Consider the following 23,509-nt stretch of genomic DNA (forward strand, 5'->3'; position numbering starts at 1 on the left):
TCAGTGATATAGGCCTAGGGTCTTTGGATTAAAGTTCCTTGGTTAAAAAAAAATGAAAATAAGGTCAAGGTCAAACTCAAGGTCATATTCTTAATTTTGATTTTGGCTTATTTTCTCTATTTTCAACAACCTTGAAAGATATTTACAAATTATTTTTACTAAATTGTGAGTTGCGACATGTTGTAACTTATAAATTTTGGTTGGAAGGGTGCGTAAACAATAAATGAGAGTTTTCGCTCATCTTATATTTAAAATCATGCCTAAAGTGATATCACTCATTAGCCATACATATTACAGACCTAGATTCTTTTTATTTGAGGTCCTTGGTTGGTGACCTTGAAATTAAGGTCAAGGTCAAAGGTTAATAGGACGTCCTAGATTTTGACCTTTGCTTTAAATTCAAGTTTATACATTATTAAGTCATAGGAACTGACATTTTAGATTGATTTTTAATATTTTGATAAAAAAATAGATCTTTACTTGTGGAAAGACCTTCAATTGTTCTTTGAACAATTGGTTTTTAATTATTATTATTATTTTTTTTTTTTTTTTTCTTCCGCCTAATTTTTTTTCTTGTGTAGTATTGATGTTTCAAAAGATGTCGCTTAGATATTTGGAATATGGTATCGTATAGTTTATACGCTTTAAAATTTACAACTGCGTAACAAAATTCTTTACGTTGTAAGAGTTATCTCCCCAAACACTGTTTTTCTTGTGGCCACTACTCCTTCGCAACCGTTAAAGATAACGACAAATTTAGTTTACCAAATTGCTCGTTACAACTTCAGGATTAGGATATTCATTTGGACCGAAGCTTTACGGAGACTCCATATGAGAGTTATTTCCCCTTTTCCATTTAATTAAGTGATATGCATTTCTAAATGATAAACCATAAGTGATAAAGACATAGGGTCTTTAGATTCGAGGTCCTTGGTCCAAAAAAATAAAAATGAGGTCAAGGTCAAAGGTCAAGGTCATATTCTAAATTTTGATTTTTTTTTATTTTTGCTTATTTTCATTTATTTTCAAATACCTTATGACATATCGACAAATAATTTTTCGTAAATTGTTAGTTGCGACATGTCCTTACTTGTATATTTTGGTTGAAAGGGTGCGCAGACAATAAATGGAAGTTTTTGCCCATCTGACATTTAGAATTACGCGTAAAGTGATATTACTAATAAACCAAACATATTTAAGACCTAGGGTCTTTTGATTTAAGGTCCTTGGTTTGTGAACTTGAAATTGAGATCAAGGTCATAGGTTAATATGACGTTCTAGATTTTGACCTTTGCTTTAAATTCATATAAATACATCATAAAACCATAGGAACTAACATTTTAAACTGATTTTTCATATTTCAATATCAAAATAGATCTTTACTAGTGGAAAGACCTACAATTGTTCTCTGAACAATTGGTTTTTAATTGTATTTGAAGCTTTGCGAACGTCCATCGGTAGTTTTACTGTCGCAAATACCCGTTTACCTGTCTCCGCTACGCGTCGCCAGATAAACTAAATTTGCGACAGTAAAAATACCGATGGACGTCCTTAAAGCTTCAAATACAATACAGTTATCTCTAAATTATACCAACTGACTATTTGTAATATTGACCTGTAGATAAAGAAAACGATGTTTCTATGAATCACACATTTCTACAATTTCCGAATCTTTGTCTAATCGATCATGTATTTATCGGCAAATCCATATTTTCGACAAAACAATTTAAATTAGTTGAATTACAATACTTCAACTCTACTACATTTTTAACAGTTAAACGAAAATTTAAATCAAACGGAAGGTACTTTACTATTATTCATAATCATTGTTACTGCAGTTGTTGAATTTGCCTTTCTCCATAAGATGCTTCAGATTAAAATTTAAAACTCAAGAAGAGTACATACTTATTCTATATGGACATGGCATGAACTGGAAACTAGACTTGCGTAATAAGTCCATTTAAATATGAAATAATTCAGTGTCGATAATTAAGAATTAAAATATATAACATGCAAAATAACATAAGCAATTAAATGGTGTCTGGTTTATTGGTCATAAATACATGTCACGTGTTATATATATCATAAGTCTGACAATAAATTAGAATCTTCAGAATGAATGCTGTGACAATCGCATATTAGTAATACAAAAATAATTTTATTTCACATTATCACGCGTAAAATGCCATGAACAAAGGTACAAACAAATATACAATGAAACTGATTTTTTTTAATTACACCTTATGAAAGAATCTTGGATTTTGATTGGTTGATAGCCAGTGAATTTTTCACCAATTTACTGTTATCAAATGAATATTGTTCATTTTTGCCAATTTGCCAAAAGGATATGCCTTTTTTACCCTCTCTGCCGTGGTATTTGCAAAAACATACTCTATCTGACTAGACGCTTGTAACGTCACGATCATCAATGCGTTTTTTCGGAACATTAACATTCGGTGTAATTAAACAGATATAGCATGTTCTTGAAGGGTATTTTCTTAAAATACCAATCTAAAGAATGAATTTCCCTCGCCTTACGGCTTGCGATATTTAACATTCTCTTGACTGGTATTTTTCGCAAATACCCCTCCTTAACATAATATATCTGTTTGAAAGCGTGTTTTAAAAATGAAAAAATATTTTACTTCATATTTGCACGTTCAAGTTATGAAACAGACAAAAAGGGAAAATGTTAAAATCGTGTTGTTTTGATGAGAAAAAAACAATTTTATGTATCTCACAATTGCACATATGTAATATGCCATAAGTGTTTAGAAACGGATAAACATGGTACATTAAAACGATTGAAATCGGAAACTATTCCAGTGCAAACCATTAAAACTATTTTACATAATAGTAAACCCATATAAAAATCCCTGTCTTTGATTTAGTATTGATAGATCCTGTTTTAAGACAACTGTATGATACATCTAGTGCTCTATTTGTCTTTGAAGTACAGATGAAGTCGACTGTTATATAATACACCGAATACCATCAGCGTTATTTAGTGTGTTAATAGCGACTCTCCTTCGTTTTTCACTGAACATTTGTTTGTAATTGAAACCTTTAAGTTTAATAAAAGACATATTCCATTTTTCTCTAAATAAGACATTAACTTAAAATATATTATAGTTTTTGATAGCATATTCCTACAGTGTTGTGTGTTTTGTCACAGGCTGATCATTACAATTTTAATGATCACAGTTACGTTAATAATTCCTTTTTTTGATACCACTGCAAAGTAAAGCTGAATATGCATTCAAATAAAAATAAAAATAACCAAAATACCGATAAAAGGGAAATCAAAACAGAAAATCCTTTATACAATGGCAAATTCAAGAGCTCAAACATATCTGACGACTGAAAAACAACTGTCAAATTCTTGCATTCTAACAGGCATTTCGTTATGTAGAAATGGTGGGGGAAATCTGCTAAATCTGCTTTTTAGCGACATGTATGACAGTCGCAATGAGTTCCAGTGTATTGACTTAAATCTGTAAGCAAAGCAACAGACATATTCAGTAAAGTTATCAAAAATTAGGGAACGGCCGTCAGCAATTTTGTAAAATCGTAATCACAAAACAGACACATAACTGTTTTAACAAAGAAAAACTAAGTCACAATAGCAAAATGAAGGGATGTATAGGCACCGAGTCCCGGCAACGGTATATATTCAAAAATGAACTAAACAGTAAAGGTTAAAAGAAATACAAGAACAAAACTAAGATTTTAAACACGTTATTAAGAAATAAAAACGTCATTACTGATTTATTGACCTCTACATAATAGCTGTTTTATACATGACAACATATATGTTCAAACTGTCGTCCCCCAAATCCCATGCATTTTTCCTTGATTGTGACCTACCGAATTAGACTTATGAAAAATGTATGACCGGGATTTTACTTAAATGAGCAACACGACTGGTGTAAAATGTGTAACATGGTCTGTTTATCCTTCCGTAGCACCCCCTTATCCCGGATCACTTTGATATTTTGGCTGGATTGTTTTGTTCAGTCTTTAGATTTGTATGTTGTATTTTGTATTCCATTAGTTTTGTGATTTGTTTGTCTTTTGCCTTGGCATTGACATACTATATTGACCATCCTTCTAGTTATAACGTTATAACAAGGTATAACAATTATATGTCACTGTAAAACAATCATTTCAGAGATAACTAGGAAATGCGTTTGTATCAGTGTTCCGTTTGTCAAAAAATTACTTCCTGTCTTTCATTAGAAGATATTTGAGTTAATTTTCTTCAACTTCTATCATTACATAAATTACTTAATGCAGTTCGTTGTTCCAAACTGTCGTCGGCTTAGAACAAGGTTTTTTGACACTGCAACGGTCTTTATCGATTATCAATTTTTTTTTTTGATCAATTAATTAATGTTATTAAACATAGTCAAATCAAGCAAAGAAAAGGATTTAAAGATGTTCTCTGCTCTCAATTATGACTTTTTCACAGATATTCCGAATCCTGTACCTTCGTCCATGTAGTGTCAATAAAAATATATTTGCCTGCGAAGCTGTACTTTTCTTTTGATAATTTTATTGCATATAGTCTAAAAGTTTAAAAGGCATTTTTTTTAAATCCTTGTTATTTTTTATTGTATTTTTTTAAAGAAAAGTTATACAAATGTTAACTGTAAGAACATTCTTGGCCGTGTTCACACTAAAAGCCATGTACAGTAAACATGTTTACAATTAGTTTAATGAAATGTACCCTGGTTATACATTAAAATTGTTCACATGTATACACCTTGTTTAATTACGTGTACATAAGATTTGTTTACACTGGTAAACTATATGTCATTTAAATGTTCATTACGTAAAACCGAATACATTTGTTTGTATAATTTTTTAGCAATGTGGAAATAACCATTTGACTTCTTAAAGGGGGAGAGGCTTCGATTTTTCAAGGATCTTAATCCAGAGCTTTTTTCATACATTATAGTGTTAAATATTGAAGAAAAAAAATTTGATACTGGCATAAAAAAAATGAATAAAAACGTTTTCGCGAGAAAAAAAACTGACTCAGAACCTCTTGTAGTTAAGTGGTTGCTCCTTTATGACAGTCATTTTAATGGTTTGCAGTAGTTTAAAGATTCTAAAGATGTCACGGTTACTCATTAGAAAAAGGAGCCTGTATCAGCGTGATTACATACTAAGAAAAAGGACTGATATGTTACGGATCACTACATTTTTTTCTTTTCTGTTTGTTTCTATTTCGTTTGTTAATATTTTTCTCCAAGAGTTTTTGGCAAAAGTAGGGGAAATGTTTGGTTTTTATTATTTCTAAGTGTATTTTAACGGATCTGAGATACTATACTAAACAAACAAAACAATTTGCCTCACGCTTGTTTTAGTAATTCATTTATGAGTGAATCGTTGTTTGAGTAAAGACCAGTGGCAAATATTTCTTTGTACGTCCTGCCATTCCGGGAAAATTTCAAATGAAATATTTGTTCGGAAATGATGATGCTTTGGTTCTGGATGAGAGGTTAATTAAGCTAAGGTTATGTGATTCTTATACATTTATAACAAATAAATATATCTTAAGATTGTAAAAATATTTCTGTAAAGAGGTTTTTTAACAAATGCTTGTTATAAATAAAAAAATTTCGTAAATCGTTTCTTGTTTAAAAAATAAATGGTGAAGTAGGGTTTTAAATGCCTATTTTTGTATACACTTGACATACACAAGGCCTACAGTGACTATCGACTGCATGTAGGAAAAACACAATTTAAACTGCATGTAAAAATTGAGTTTTATCAATGGAAACGTAATTTTGTTTTATTTACGTGTGAGTTACACTAACACTACACCGAGTTTAGGTCAATGAGAACACGGCTCTAGAGAGACTTATTTACCGACTAATTTTCTAACATTAATAATGAATGTTCCTTTGTTTTCTGCTTTGTGATTACTAATACGTCTTCAATGATGGATACCCCCTATCCTTTCTTTTCTATTTTCTTGCATAAAACAATTTTTGAAAGTCTTCAGAGTTATATATTCATATGTTTCTAGATTCAATCATTGGCCAATTTGAAAGGCTTGAGTATTATTTGCCGATAATCCCGATTAAATACAATTCATAAGGCCAAACGGGTCCCATAACAATGCATGAATTGATTTAGGTTCCAGACAAAAAGACAAGAATATCTCAAAGACAAGCTGAAATTTAAATCAAAGGTACAGGGTTTAAAATTTAAAAAGCAGATTGTTAATCAATGTTAATAACCTTCCTCTCGTTACAATGATAATGTTTAATTCTCTAGAAATGGTCCGATAATATAGGGTGTAATGACTGATTATCGTTACTGTGGTTACCAAATTTTCAAATCAATTGTATACATATTTTTTATTTAAAAATTAAAACAACTAAATGGTATGAAATACAATATATATATATATCAAAGTAAACATTACATAACAGTGTAGTAATTCATTTATACAAATCAAAACAATCTACAAGCAAAATTTTAATAAATACATTTTAGACAATCTTTGAGCATGATATGATTTTGAATAACGTAACGATCTAAACAACTAAGAAAAAAAATCAATGTCACAGGTTATCTGAGCAAATCGCATTAACTCTAAACGAATCGATTTCGAGTGCAAATTGGACGATAATCTACAAAAAAATTATCCTTATTAAAATTCCGACAAGGTGAAACACAGTGGGATAGTGTAGTATAGTGATAGTAAATGATCACTATAAGCACCCATCAGAAAATCACATTTTTGTTTTCCCTTAAATCTTGGCAGTTAATCATACTTGGATAATACTTTTTATAAGAGGGACGAAAGATACCAAAGGGACAGTCAAACTCATAAATATAAAACAAACTGACAACGCCATGACTAAAAATGAGAAAGACAAACAGACAAACAATAGTACACATGACACAACATAGAAAACCAAAAAATAAACAACACGAACCCCACCAAAAACTAGGGGTGATCTCAGGTGCTCCGGAACGGTAAGCAGATCCTGCTCCACATGTGGCACTCGTCGTGTTGCTTATGTGATATCAAATCCGATAAATAGTCTAATTCGGTAGGTCACCTTCATGAAAGGGAAGGGGAATGTAGTTACGACGTAAGCATGGTAAGGAACATATCCGATATTATTTTTTAACGCTCATATACAAACCTTTTCATGTGATAATGAAATAGCAATCAAAGTTGCTGATAAAACAAAATGTTTAAATGTATTAAATTATAACAAATTATAAAAAAGTATAATCACAAAAATACTGAAGACTGCGAAAAATTCAAAACGGAAAGTTCAAAATCAAAGGACAAAATTAAAGGTTCAAACCCACTAAACGAATGGATAACAACTGTCATATTCTTGACTTAGTACTGTCATTTTTTTAAGTAGCATAGAATTAAACATGAAACAAAATTACATGTCAAAATTACCAAAAACCTGTACACAAATTCAGTGGTATGTGTGAATTATGCCTCTATAAAAACAAAGCAAACCAGAGGGATTTATTTCAGAGCTAGTAATAGTAAGGCTTTTAAAACTGTTTGGATATACACCAAGCACACTCAATAAACATAATTGTTTTAAGAAAAATGATGTACGATAATTCACAGTAAGGAGGTTTGATATAATTTCAAATTATACAACTATCTTTACTAAAGACCAGAATCCAAAGATGTTAACAATTACAAGTATTTGCGAGGATAGCTGGAAGACATTGAAAACGATTATACAATTTTGAAACCTAAAATAAACTTCAGTAAAATAGGAACTTTCGTTTGTTAGCTTTACATGAAATATTCTCCAACACAAAGAGTCAACTATAAACTATCCGTTTGATGTGTTTCAGCTTTGTTTCTCGGAGTTTAGTAAAAAAAAAAAAAATGTTGAAACATTACAAAAAGTGTAATTCAAAAAAGAAGGGGAAGATATCAATCACTAAAGTCGACAATAAACTGCTGATGCCATGACAAAATTAATGAAAAACGATCAAATCTAAATTGTCTATTTTTAAAGGTCAAGGTAAAACATGTGTACAATTGCTATTCAATTTATGAATAGTTGAAAAAGACACAGTAAAACTAGGAACTGGGTGTTCTTTGTCCGGTAGGAGTTTTTCAGAATATGTAATATTGAACAACTACAAAATGTAAAAAATGACCTTCGAATTGGATTAATTTTAAAATAATGTCAAAGCTCGGAAAATTCTTCAGAATTTTGAGTTACAGTATTATAAAAGAGTTCACTGCTTAAAAGAATATATTTCTAAAACGTCTAACCTATTTTGTTCTATTTTGTTTAGCAAATACAAGTTGCACTACTAAAACAAACTAGTACAGTAGGTATGTACTAACCATACAGATTGTCAAAGACTGATGGTTTTCGTCTGAAGACAAATCTGATTAATATTCGTTGTATCCGACTAATTGTTAAAATGCAGACAATGGGATCGACGACAAAGTTTATCACAGATGCACAGATTATTAATTCCTTGAAAATGTACTGTTCTTTGATTTTCTTTCCAAAACTAAACAGTACCATATAAAATATGTACGTTACCGTGTGGCTTAACACAAGAAGGCACACCACTTTAAATGCTTGAAACTTCAGTTTCTCCAGCCTCCATTTGAGCACTGGTGTGTATCGAGAGTAAATCTTCACTTGACTTTTATTTGCCGTTACGGCACATGTATTAGTAAAGCTAACATTGTATTTAATAGTATTACAGTTCTTCTTAATATTCACATATGTTAATATACAGAGAGGAATATCTATAACAAAAATACAAATAAAAACGGATGCTCCAAATATACTCTTGACAGTTGTGAATACAGTTCCGTCTTTTAGACATTGATTAGTTGTGCATTTCAGATGTTCTCTGTAACCAAAACCTCCCATTACACTGAAAAAAATATATATAACGCAACACAGCACAATCGAAAATATTCCCAATTTTAATCTTCGCAGTGTTATGAAACTTTTAGATAGACATCGAGATGATTGAAACCGATCAATTGAAACTATAGCTGTTTGAGTTATTGACGAGGTATTAGTTGCAAGCATAATAATTCGTCCACTTGCACACACGATTCTCATATCAAATGCTTCCTGCAGGCACGTATAACCTAATAGTACTCCAACTGCACTAATGATATGCATAATATTAATTGAAAATAAAAGTTTATAAAATATATTTGTTCTAAACACCTTTGTCAAGAAATAAACGGCTACTACAAAAGAATTTAAAGTTATACTTAGTAAGCCAAATCCTATATTGACAAATATAATAGGATGCAGTCTTACAAATTCACAATGTGATAATGTTGAATTAACAGAAATATTTAAATTAATCATCAACATTATATTGCTAACAATATGACATTTGTCGTTTATGTTCAGAACTATACCCACGGATATTAGAAATATTCATCCGCCCATTAAAACTATCGTATGTTTATTCTTTAGATATTGATTAAAGCAACGGTATATCAAGATTTAATTTTTTTTGTTCTACTTAATGACATGAAATAATACTTCACGTTGTCTGAATGACACAAAATAAGAGTATGTTCTGCTTACTTCTTTTATTCATCGTTTTATTTTGATTTATAATTTCATCTTAACTGGATATCATTATTCTCTAAAACGGTAATCTACCAACAAATTTGCGGAAAGTCCTTGAATTATTTACTGCAGACATCGTATACCGTAATATCTTAAAAAGAAAACGTTAAATAAGGCCGTCAGTTTTCTCATTTCAAATGTTTTACATAGAAATTTCGGGGACTTTAATAGCTTACTATGCTATATGGGCTTTGCTCATTGTTGTAGGCCTTACGGTGAACTATATTTGTTAATTTCTATGTCTTTTTGGTATCTTGTGGAGAGTTGTCTCATTTACAATCATATCATATCTTCTTTTTATTGTTAAATGGATACTATCTATAATATCCTCAATTGCTATTATCTCTATTGTAGTTTAAAGACAACTTAATCATGTAGGTACCATATAAAATATATCAACACAGGAAACATCATAATCACTTTACTATTGATGAGTCTGTATCAAATTGTAAGCATCAATTATAAATTATGATTCATAAATTGTCGACACTATTTAGAAGATACATAATATTTGAAATAAATGAATGCAACAATAGTATATCGATGTGTTATAGTCGCAACTCGACAAAGCAAAAGACAACTTACATATATCTGACATGGACCAGCACATCTTAAAGAACAGATGGTGGGTTGAACAAGTTTTATTGTAAGGTTTTATTACCTTACAAAAAAAGACGTGGCTAAATCTCGTTTTCCCCTTTTGACGGTGATATTCCTATGGCTTATTGCTTCATTACCACAAATAAAATTATTGACCACCTAAGAACACACTCTGTCTTTAGTTTTCGTAGTTGTGTTTTGTGTTATGTTTTTCATTTCTTCGGGGTATTCTGCCAAGGTTTTGTATCTGTTTTCAACTGATGATTTGGAATATCCCTTTTGTATCCCCCCTCTCATTTACATAACTGAATAGTCATCTAAAATGTAAAGTTACCTTTTTTTGTCTATTCCGGATTGCGACATTTCGAAGGAGTATTTTGATGACAGATAATTTAAAAGCAGAGACTAGTTTTATTAACGCCACCGATCTCGCGCTCCTGCATAACGCTACTAAGATTTCCTTAGTCCATGGTTTCACAGTGGGGCTTAAACAAGTTTGAAACAAGCTGAATTGAATTGACATTCTTCACATTGATTATAAATAAATGCCGCGTTTATTCCAGAAACACTTGCAGCTATTAATTAACTTTTGAATATAGAATTAAATACAAGTTAAAAAAATAAGTTGGTTTTATTTCAAAGATGTAAACAAAACGACTTGTGTACACAAAATATATTTCACATTAGAAGTGTTAACATTGCCCTAGTTGTTGCATAGTTTTGAATCTAACTTGATTCAATAAATTTGAACATTGATAGAATCCAGGTCCCCTTAACTATTTTTTTTTTAATTATTATAGAAGTTACTTCATTAGCATCAAATAAACGTTGTGCTACTTATTATTTGTACATATCACGTATGAATTTCGACAACATCTATAAACGTTTATAAATGTTGTCTAAATTTTTACAATTTTAACTATTTTCGTTACAAATACATTCAATACTTCAATGTTTCAAATGCTTTATAAATAGTTTCTTTTTCAACAAAAAAAAGTAAATCATAATTCATTTCTTGTTTTTTGTTTGGATGTAGAATAAAACATAGAAAAAAAGACTGATAAGAACTTAACATGTCGAAAACCGGGGAGTATCAAATATGTTGTTAAATATTTGAATGTGGGTATTCGAGGTTAACATTTTACTTTGATAATAATCAGTTTTTGTGCGAAAAAAGAAAATTAATACAAAAAACCTAGTGTTGAAGGCCTTACCTTGACCTAAAATGGTATACTCTTATAAATTGTAATTTGGATCGAGAGTTGTCTCATTGGTACTCATACCACATCATCTTAGTAAACGGATTATATCATATATTGTTGATTGTCTTTTTTCTTTTATTTACATTTAATGAATTTCTGATGTTTCATCTATAATTAAAAAAAAATGTGTCCTTCAGTTCACATGGGTACGTTGTCTTTTATGTCAAATGAAAGTAAAAACCATCCATATAACAAAAAATATATAACTAAAAATAATAATCTCCTTCATTGAAAATATTTTCAAAGCAATAGCTTTACAATGTGTCCATCTTGCAACGGAGATGTATTGAATGTAATACTCTTGATTTTTTTTACCTTTGATTTTCGTAATGAACTAAAAGGTAATCCATCCAATGTTATGTCTTTTCTATTAAACTTTTGTTACAGATTATTTAAATCCTCACTCAAAGGATATAGAATAGTATAAAAACCCTAAATTTTTCATCGTTTCAAACTCCTTCGAAAGGACTGTATGAACAATGTCATTACTTGAAGATTCCACCCAAAATATGTCCGTAGCAATGAATGTAAGTGTGGATACTGACACCAACTATTACGTAATACCAAAAGATATAGTCATCATGATCAAAAAGATATGTTACTTTGGAATAATTCCTATTTTGATATTGTCTGGACTTATTCTGAATGCTTTATGTTGTGTGATGTTTTACAAGTTGAAAAGTAAAACATCCACTGTTGTCATTCTTGTGGCATTGGCGGCTACAGACATTTTCATATTGCTTACAGCCATTGTATACGTCATCAAAATAGTCTCTATATATGTTGGCGTTCCACTGACAGCTAACCAAATGATCCAAATGCTACCTTACTTTGATGGTTTCATGGCAGCAATACCTAATCGCATTGGCAACATTCTGACTTTCATGCTTTCCGCAGAGAGACTTTTCTGTGTACTTAAACCAATGACAGTAAAACATTACTTCACACGAAAAACAGCTGTAATCTCTGTACTAATGGCATACGCCATGACCTTAATCGTTTCTCTGCCGCAAGGTTTTTACTTCCATGCAGTGAAAATGTATTCAAATGATACCGGAACCATTGTTTACGTTATAAAACCCACAAAACTCGGACGGTTTGTTGACTTAACAGACTCTTATAACATAGTGTTGACCTGTGTTTTTAAATTTGTTCCTGTCTTTGGTGTCATGTTAATGAGCACTCTAACTGGGATAGTTGTAATTATTTCCGGAAGACGTCGATTCCAAATTACAGAGGGAATGACTAAAGCTATAACAAGTAAAGAAATGCACGTGACAAAAACATTATTGACAATTACGTTCACATTTACAATTTGTCAATTACCAGGAGCCATAGGAATGATGATCATATTTATAGAAATGAAGCCATATAAATATACCAGTAATGTGTTTGAAGTTGTAATGGCTATGTCTTATATACCATTTCTACTGAACTCTACTGTCAATTTTATAATATATTACAAAACTAGTAGGACGTACAGGGATAAAATAAAATCCATTTTTATTTGCTACGTTAAGTGTAGAGAGAGACACAGTAGGAGAGATACCTAGTATGGTGTACAAAGATCAAATAAAAGTCATGTGTAACTGCTACGCTATGTAAAGAGATACACCGTGGAACCGGTATCTATGAATTTTTCGTACATGTTACATTTGTTTTATTTAGGAAGCACTTTTTGTACGTCACAAAGTTACTTGCGAAAACAATATTGGAATAATGTCCATCATTTGTATACTTTTTCTATGTTGATTGAATAAATAGATGAAATATTTCAGTTCCAAGCGTTTTTCACTTTTAACAGACTCTATTTTAAAAGAGTAAAATCCATTTTATTCCTTTTTATAAGATTTTTCAATGTTTACTTGAAATTAAGGCAGAAAAACACAATTTTGATGATATTCCTTGCTTTTATTCATACAATTGATTCAATATGCATTCAAAATTTGGGAAACTTCCCAAAATATATTCATTTTTTCAAGAATTTGTAGTAAAAGAAGAAGAGACAGCTTTTTTTTAGGGAAAATTCCCCAAAAGTCAAGCTACATGAAAATATATAACAACAATGTCTTTAAAATTTTGGGATTATCCTGAAAAATGATTTTTACATGAAACAACATTAACAATGATTCTGTTCACATTTAAATTTGGGAAAAATCCCGAAACCAAATGTCGAGACATAGACTTCTTAACACATTTAATTTACAGGCTATAATTCTTATTTGAGGCATTTAAAACATTTTGGGGGAAATCCCAAATGAGCAAGTTACATGAAAAAATATAACAAGAATGTCTTAAAACTTTCGGGATTTATCCCGAAAAAAGAATTTCACATGAAACAACAAATTTAAACTTTCGGGATTTATCCCGAAAAAAGAATTTCACATGAAACAACAAATTTGAACTTTCGGGATTTATACCGAAAAAAGAATTTCACATGAAACAACAAATTTGAACTGTCGGGATTTATCCCAAAAAAATATTCACATGAAACAACAAATTTAAACTTTAGGGATTTATCCCGGAAAAAAAATTCCACATGAAACAACAAAAACTTTTGCATTAATCAACAACAAATATTCATACACAAATTGTTGTCAGGGAAATTCCTCAAACATACTGTTTTATGTGCATTTGTTAATAATAATATATAACAAATTTCGCTCTCTCTATTGTTGAAAATTAAGAAAAGCAAACTTTATACAAGAGTTAAAATAAAATGTGGAAGAATCCTAAAAAAAAATCAGTCTACAGTCTTTAAAACTTATTAGAACATAATCCTCAAAAACGCATTCTAACATTAGATTGGTTGTGCATTTTTACCCTTTTTTTGTAGTCGTTAAAAGTGTTTGTCTAGTGTATTTTAATAAGAGGCTTCAGTTTATAAGCAATATCATTTTGAAAAAAAAGATATTTAAGAATTTCTATTTTGCAAATATATAGAAATCAAACGGACAATGCAATGTTGAAATGGAGGTTGAAGGCATGCTCATCATATCCATCTTGAGACAATCCATCAGCTTAGGTTTCAAAAAAGCTTTTTTTTTTAATTTCGAAGATTAAATTATTTCAAGAAAAAAAATACAATCTTAGTTTCGGTCATTGAAAAATACTACTGACTTCTTCAGAATATACATAAATGATTACGTTAAATCGGTATGAATGGGTTTTTTCAATTGGTATATACCCTTCCTGCATGCATCATTCTTTGTTGAATCATCTTGGTAACGTAACGATGGGAGAAAAAAAATCAGGTGAAAAAAAGGATAAAAAACACATTATGACATCAGATTACTTGTGCATTTTCAATTACTTTTTTTGTGGTCTTGAAAAGTGTTTGTCTAGTGTATTTAAATAAGAGGCTTCAGTTTAAATGTTTAGTAAATATGTTACTTTGAATTTTTATGTCGGATAAACGAATATAATGAAATGTAAATAAACTATAATAAATGAGACGAACAATATTTATTATTTTATTAAATGGCAAAACCAAAAAAAACATTAAAATGGGAAATGGAAATAAGGTATGTGTCAAGGAGACAACAACCCGACAATCGAGCAGATAACAATCGAATGCCATCAGTGGGTCTTCAATTCAGCGATGAATTCCCTCACCCGGAGTAGTGCTTTAGCTGGCTCCGAAACAAAAATATGTACTAGTTCAGTAAAAAATGAACGTCATACTAAACTCCGAAGTATATAGATAAACTCATCATAGATACCAGGATTAAATTTTGTAATTACGCCAGACGCGCGTTTTGTCTACAAATAGATGAAGGCAACATTAGTATACCGCTGTTCGAAATTTATAAATCGATTGGGGAAAAAACAAATCCGGGTTTTAAACTAAAACTGAGGGAAACGCACCAAATATAAGAGGTGAACTACAACACAACAGAAACACAACACTAAAATGTAACACACAGAGATAAACAAACTACAATATAACAATGGCGATTTCATGACTTGGTACAGTGGCGCTTGAATCCAAAAGAGTTAAAAAGGCCAAATAAAAAACGAAGTTGAAGAGCATTGAAGAAAACTAAAATTAAAAATCACATAGACTAACAAAGGCCAGAGGCCTCAGACTTGGGACAGGCGCAAAAAAAAATAAGTTTAACATGTGTTTAGAGATCGTCACCCTCCAACTTTACCTTTAGCCAATGTAGAAAAAAAAAACACACAACACTACGCACAGTAAGACTACTAGCAGTTACTGTATGCCAGCTCCAGACCTTAAATATACTGATTGAAAGATTGTGTTTTCATCATATATAGACATAGGAAGATGTGCTATGAGTGCCAATGGGACAAATGTCCATCCAAGTAACAATTTTAAAAAAGTAAACTATAAAAGGTCAATGTACGGCCTTCAACACAGAGCCTTGGTTCACACCAAACAGCAATCTATAAGGGGCCCTATAAATTACTAGTGTAAAACCATTCAAACGAGTAAACTAACGGTATAATCTATATGAAAAAACATTGATGAACGACATAAACAGACTACAACCACTGATCCTTAGATTCCTTACTAACAATTGCGGGGGGATTTAACGCTTAAATGGTACCAAACCTTCTCCCTTTTCTGAAACAATAGTATTACAACATAGAAAGACACACTTTAAAAATGTCAATTGGAATGGCTTAACTCAATCAAAAAATGTAGCAACACAAATAAACACACAATGTACTAACAAATTTGATCTGTGTTCTAATGTAAATACATAGTTAATGAGAATAAGGGATAAATGATTAAAAATATAATACCGCTATGAAATGATAAATAATTTAAGAACAACATAAAACTTTAAAAACATTACGTCATATTATACACAGTTAAATGAAAATAATTTTGTTGTTAAGTATACTTCTTATGTCTATACAATTTTCCGTTTAGGAATACCCAGAAATATCTTGTATGTCCTTAAAATTAATCTAAAACTTGGTACATACGAATCCCTCCCGTTAGTGGTTAGTGTAATACCATCATAAAATATATGAGAAGAACAAACCTGTATCCTGGCATCAACTGGTTTAAGAATAAATGTGTTGATTTTCCGATGCAAATACCCTATAAGTGAATCAGTACTAAAGCCAAAATCAGCAATCTGTTTTGTTTTTATCATCAATGTAAGTGCAGCTTAAAAAAATCAACATTGTCTAACAATCAAATAATATAGTCTCAAAAAGTATCCATGCAAGAATAGTAAACATAAAAACCCTAAACACCATTTCTATTACATAGTACTTCATATCATTGATATCTTTTAACCATCATCCTTGTATATTTGAAATCTACTTTAAGTTGCCAGTCCTTCCACCTTATTCCTGCATTGCCTATCTCAGGATCGTAGACACCATTCAAGTTAGACTGGAAGCAAGCCTTATACCACCATCCTCCACGTACATTAACTGCACAGTTTCTACCAGCATCGCTATCATTATCATTGTCAAAGGTACTAAACTTCTGACCATTATGACCAAGCAAACTATTTCCTAAAAACAGATATATTCATGTGTCTTACGTTTTCATTATAAAACCTACAACATCAACAATAAGTATAGTTTGTTAGGGATTATATATGGGATTTTTCTTATCAGAAATTGTCATAAATATTATGTTCTTACTTTTACACGTATAGGAATTGTAGTTACAAGTATTCGTTAATCCGCAGTAAGTTAGGAACGTCATTTCAAATAACCGCCACATACAGGAAATTGAGTTAACTTATAAATTTTTAATAAAAAGCATTTTCTTTGCACATTTATAATTCAGTTAATTAATTAGTATTTGATGCATAAAAGAACTGAAATAAAATTGACTATCGAATACAATTTAGTTGTGACTGTGATTTTGAATTAAATGAATTGGATGATAATTCCTCACTAAAATACAACATGATAAATACTAGTACTGAAACTCACTATTAGGAAAATTATACAATTTCAACAAGTTAAAGGTATCGTTTTGTTATGTTAAAAACATATTTTATAAAATTTTAACAATTAAAAGTACGTTATTTTATAACGAAACTGATGAATGAATGTAACATTTGTAATGCCTTAAAAGACCTTGATGACTTAAAAATATTCTAAGTTTGTAGAAGACGGATAATTCCTTTCTTAATTATGACGTACGAGCGTTTCGTATACGAAGAAATTGACAGATACACGAAATCCTCATTGAACGATGCAGCATAGGATTAGGAACAAGGCCAGACGAACACTTTAACACTTGTTAGACAACTCTTATCTTCTTTGCGGTTTGCTGTCATACAAGTGAGATGTTAGGCTAGCTACAAAACCGAGTTTAATCCACCATTTTCTACATAAAGGAATATCTGTACCAAGTCAAAATTTGACAGTTTTTACCCATCCTTCGGTGTGTTTTCGCTTTTGGTTTTGCCATTTGTTGAGTATTTTCAATTTTGTAATTTCATCGAAGTTCGGTATTTGTTTTATACTTTTCATAAATGTACAATAACGTGAAAACTTAATATTGGCCTTTCCGCTTTGAAAATAAAATTAAGGTTAGCAAACCAATGTTGAAGGGACGTGAGTTTATTTTAATCATATACCGAATATAGCCGATCGACATTTCAACCAAAGTCAGATCAAAAACTGAGGTTGACAAATGTTGCAATCAAAATAAGGTCAATGTCAGACGAACTCCAAAAATAGACCTACCATCACTGTATACTCTGATTATTGTTGAGCTATTTCTATAAGGTATGATCTTTAAAGAAAGTATGCAATATATATTGAAAAAAAAAATTAACTGTCACTAATAAACCAGGAACATAAGATAATGCTTATTATTGACAATCAGCGTGTTGTTGTATGTGTGCAATTAGATGATTGCATGATGATATGTCTAAAAAAAAAATACAGACAAAGGTATTCCTCACCGGCAGGTCCTGTGCATTCAGTTGCCTCAAGTGTGTATTTGGAATTGTAGTCTCCGACATTAAATGTTGCGAAATCTGCGTAGGAACAATTCCCTTCTGAATCTCCAAGCTCAACACGTAGAATATAATTTCCATTGCTTGTAATGATATGTAGATTTTCATTCCCTGTCAAAACAAGATTTCATCCTATTAGTAACACAAAAGTAATGAAAGTAAACGGTAAGTAAATTGATATAAAAAAATAACTTAAACAAATTAATAAACAATCCAATAAACTTGATTCAAAGAGAAGCATTTAATGTCATAGGATAATACAAACTATATCCGGTCGTCAATCAATTTAGCTTATATATCACTAGATTTATTTCACTTGACTGGGCGGAGTTTAACCGGTTCGCTCATAATAAACCAGTCTATCTATTGATAAATGTTATAGAATAAACTCATCAATGAAGTGTTCAGTCATTGTTTTGTTAATTCCTTTGATGACAACGATAGCTGATTAGAAATCAGTTATAATTATAACGGCAATCATCCTTATCATACACATCGACTGTCCTTGTGCAAATAAAAACGTAAGCTCCACCCGATCAGTTGAAATAACATGGGTAATACTATTACAAGAAAACATAATTTTCTATTAACCGGGAGAATTGTTCAGTCTGTCTGGCATGTATTAATGCATAAGTGCGTACAAGTCAATAGTTAATTAAGGAATGACTGTAATATTTTTTCTGTCTATGAAGAAATAAAATAAAAAATTTGGTGCACACTGAATAACGCGCGTAGCAGGTTATTTAACAGTGTGCACCAAATTGTTTATGTTATTTCGAATAGACAGAAAAAATATTACAGTCATTTCTTATAATTTAATTCTAAATTCCTTTTTAAACCGTAGAAAACCATGAAAAAAACGTTGATGACGTCACAGTCACATGACTAAATTATGTCTATGGCCTCATAACAAAAAAATGTCAGCCAATCAGAAGACGCGTTACATTCAAAATTAAATTATTATCTTATAAGAATGAAAGAGATATCACAAAATATACGAACCTAGCCAAAATTCATGATTCAAATCTCCAAAACCATCTGTGTAATTTTTCCAGTTCCTGTAGAAGTCTAAAGAACCATCTAGTCTTTGCTGAAATACCTAAATTTCCGCATATGATTACATTAAAATGAAAGAATGTTGTTAAGGATGCAGACCTTTAGAAAAAAAATTCTAGAATAACAGAATAATTGTAAAAGTTTATGCCTTATTATCTTCCATTAAAGCTCCTAAGTTACAATAGTTTTTTTGCAATTATGTTTCATGAGGATGCTTAAAAGAGGGACAAAAGACAACATAGAGGCTTTCAATCTATATGCTGAGAATAAACTGAATAGATATTTGTTAAGGGGCCAGCTGAAGGACGCATCCGGGTCGGGAGTTTCACGCTGCACTTAAGACATATTGGTGACCATCTGTTGTTGTCTGTACTATGGTCGGGTTGTCTCTTTGGCACCGAGTTCCATTCTCAATCATATAAGAAAACGCAATGTCGAAAAAATAAAAAAAATAAAAATACAGCACACAAGTACACAAAACCCTCATGGAACCCTAAACACTGATCAGCATGAACCACACCAAAAAGTGGGTATGATCTCAGAAGCTCTGTCGTGTTGATTATGTTATTACAAACTCGGTAATAAATCGAATTCGGGGTTTTTTTTACAACCATTGGGTCTGTGCCACTGCTGGTGGAGATTTGTTTCCCCGAGGGTATCACCCACCCAGTAGTAAGCATTTTTTGTGCTGACATGAATTATCATTGGTATGGTTATATTTATAAATTAACTGTTTACAAAATTTAGACTTTTTAAAATACTAAAGCTTTTCTACCTCAGGCATGGATTACCTAAGCTGGATTTAGCAAAATTTTTAGGAATTTTGGTCCTCAATGCTCTTCAACTTTCTGCTTAATTTGGCATTTTTAACTTTTTTGGATTCGAGCGTCACTGATGAGTCTTGTGTAGATGAAACGCGCGTGATATTACGATTTTGATATCTATATCTGTAATAGGAAGCTTATTACCAACAGCCATGGCGTTGTCAGTTTGTTTTAGATTTATGAGTTTGACTGTCCCTTTGGTATCTTTCGTCCCTCTTTTAATACCAAAATTTACGATTACAATTTTCAATTATTTAGGGTGATGTTCCTTTGTCACCTTCTAATGTTGTTTATGTATCTTAACTTGTTCGATTCGTTCGTGCTTGAAACAACGTATTTTTTTATTAACAAAGGAATCTTTGTATTACTGAAAAATTATTACACCAGACTTTTCCATATCATAAACCTGTTAAACATTTACTTAAGTTTATCATCGATACATCACTCGTAAATATTGATCAACGTGCAGTCATAAAAGAGGGCATTTTGTTGGAGTTAATATTAATTCACTCATAGGGCCTTTGCATCTGAAATAAACACATTTATTCTAAAGGAAAAGTTGTTGCTATGACACCGGTTATGTTCGTTTCGTAAACTTCTTGATGGAATTACACAAAACCCCTAACGGGAGTGATTATGATTGGTCGGTTTAATTGGAGTCTGAAGCTATCATGATATATACTCCTAGTAATTATGTGTTAGTCCTGTATGTTTATTTTTAACTTGGATTCATTTATATGTTTCTGAGATTAATGAGATTAGTGTGTCGTTCATTTATGCTGAACCAGTAAACATTTTTGTTTATGGGCCAGGTGATACCCTCCTCTAGTTACAGTTTTTCTCTCGCTGCGTTGAAGACACATTGGTAGACTTGGTCTGTTCACTGCTCTACTGTAAATGTAACGTCTCTTTGACCCTTTCCATCTTTACATTCTGAATTGTATGTATTAGTCACTGATTGTAACCATCGATTATAAAAGAGGGACGAAAGATACCAGAGGGACAGTCAAACTCATAAATCGAAAACAAACTGACAACGCCATGGCTAAGAATGAAAAAAACAAACAGACAAACAGACAAACAATATTACACATGATACAACATAGAAAACTAAATAACTAGCAACACGAACACGCCCATCATGATTACAGTGTATGCGGCACATTACTAATTTCCATTTGAATAATACTTGCCGTCCATCCGCCTTCAGCAATGTTCATTTCACACTAAACATCGACAGAGTAATTAGAGATCGGGGAAATCGTGTAGACCCCTGAATCCGCACAAATTGGAAGATCACCACAGTCCTTTGGATACAGTGCTGAAACGTATAATTCAGTTCTTTAGGTATCAACAATATATGAATGTGTATATTAAATTCGTGTGAGTGATTGTCTTTGTAGCTTTGTTTTTATGGTAAATTAATGAAAGATTCTGGTTTATCATCATTCGAAGGAATTCAGACGATATAGTGAATAACTTCAAAGTATTGACACCTTAATATTGGGTGTTTGTCACTTGAGGTTTACCACCAAACACTTTTCGTCATGTGGTTAGGGACTTTCCAATTGAAATTTTTCTCCGAGTTGGGTATCTTTTTTTCTGTTTTCTTCATAATTTCTGTAAATAATGTATGGCTTTGTGTACATGTTATATATGAGTTGTTCATATAACGATTTCGTATGTGTGCTGAATATTAAGTTCAAACAGTCTGATTATTTATTCAGGCTGTTTTGTAGTCAATGAAAGTCATATGAAGTAGGATGATTGATTGTAAGTAACTCAGTAATGATTTTTTACTTTTAAATAATGTCAATGGTAAACGTGAAATCACCTCTTACAAAAATAAATGGACGCCATCCGCGTGAAATTTACAATATTCGAATTAGGAGATAACTGTATTGTATTTTAAGCTCCGACGGCATCAATTGGGGATTTGATGGTCGCAAATTAAGTTTACTGGCGACGCGTTAGCGGAGACAGTAAACGGGTATTTGCGACCATCAAATCCCAAATTGATGCCGTCGGAGCTAAAAATACATTATTGTTATCTCCATTCTGATGAAACTGACAGAAAACTACGTTAAAATATGTATTTAAAATCAGTAAAATGCCGTCTGCGCTTGCGCGTACGTCCCATAACATCAATTGTTAATTGATGCCATAAAAGAAAGTGACGTTATCCAATCAAAATAAACGTTACAAACGTTGTTGCATTAGAATATCACAAATGACAACGGATATGGTTCTAAATATATTGTCTTTCAAATTAAAATTTTTGTTGTAAACGCTTGATAAATAGCAAATGAGAGACAGACAAATATACACAATACAATGTATACTGTGATGTGAACATTAATGTTTGATATGCTTAAAACTTACTGATGGTACTTCCATTGATCATGTTGATGCTGAGGCTAGTGTTTGCACTCTGACCTACACCTAGGATGTTTGTAGCAAGGCATGTGTATTGTCCTTGGTCACACAAGGCAGCATTAATAATTGTAAGAGACGGGTTGGAAATAGAACTTCCGCTGATACCACTGGATGTTGAATTCAGTATTTTCATTTTACCATAAACGATTTTGTACCAGTAAACACTGGTAACAGTAAGGCTGGAGGTAACAGCACACTGTAGGGTCACTGATTCACTAATACTTGCAGAATAATAAAGTTTCCCGATACGAACAGATGGAATCTCACCTTCTACAAAGAAAAATGATAAGATTGGCATCGTTTCTTTCAATTCTTCCTCAATTTCTCGCTACATTGAAGACCTGTTGGTGACCTTCTGCTGTTGTGTTTTTTTATTTTGGTCGGGTTGTTGTCTCTTTGACACATTCCCCATTTCCATTCTCAATTTTATTCCCCAAAGTTAATAGTATTCAACTTGAACCAGATTAAAACATATTATACGTATTAGTCATTAAAATATAACTTACAAATAACCGTTTCAAAATTATGCAAACAGTACTAATCTATCATAAAACTAGTGGAAGAAACTTTGAAAAATATAAAATTCATATTAGACATATTTATTTTAAGGAGCAGAAATTGGAAACATATTTGGTTACCTAAAACTATCATTCAATCTTTCATGAATACTTACATTTGTTCTGGGAAATTGTGGGAGGTTCAATTATAAATGGTTTTAATCTTTGACCTAGTTT

At 31.4% G+C, this 23,509-nt stretch overlaps 1 protein-coding gene and 1 long non-coding RNA gene across 2 annotated transcripts; both read right to left on the reverse strand.

Moving 5' to 3' along the window:
- Positions 1 to 16,269: 16,269 nt before the first annotated feature.
- Positions 16,270 to 19,561, reverse strand: LOC134697160 (uncharacterized). The gene is made up of 3 exons (XR_010103076.1): positions 19,462 to 19,561; positions 18,406 to 18,570; positions 16,270 to 16,993 (listed from the first exon to the last, which is right to left on the reverse strand). It is a non-coding gene; the product is annotated as an uncharacterized LOC134697160 (long non-coding RNA).
- A 1,969-nt stretch (positions 19,562 to 21,530) lies between these two features.
- Positions 21,531 to 23,076, reverse strand: LOC134697161 (uncharacterized). Its single transcript, XM_063559233.1, has 2 exons — positions 22,722 to 23,076; positions 21,531 to 21,660 (listed from the first exon to the last, which is right to left on the reverse strand). The coding sequence occupies exons 1-2, from the start codon at positions 23,071 to 23,073 to the stop codon at positions 21,566 to 21,568; spliced, it is 447 nt and encodes a 148-aa protein (XP_063415303.1). The 5' UTR covers positions 23,074 to 23,076; the 3' UTR covers positions 21,531 to 21,565.
- Between the last annotated feature and the right edge of the window lie 433 nt (positions 23,077 to 23,509).

The sequence above is a fragment of the Mytilus trossulus genome, chromosome 14 (genome assembly GCF_036588685.1).
Source record: "Mytilus trossulus isolate FHL-02 chromosome 14, PNRI_Mtr1.1.1.hap1, whole genome shotgun sequence".
Lineage (NCBI taxonomy): Eukaryota > Metazoa > Mollusca > Bivalvia > Mytilida > Mytilidae > Mytilus > Mytilus trossulus.

Bases quoted from the DNA above. Each gene is read 5' to 3' on its own strand.
- LOC134697161 (XM_063559233.1), bottom strand. From the start codon at position 23,073: ATGCCAATCTTATCATTTTTCTTTGTAGAAGGTGAGATTCCATCTGTT. The intron at 21,661-22,721 runs GTAAGTTTTAAG...TATACGTTTCAG, and splicing joins GATCAATGGAAGTACCATCA to CACTGTATCCAAAGGACTGT.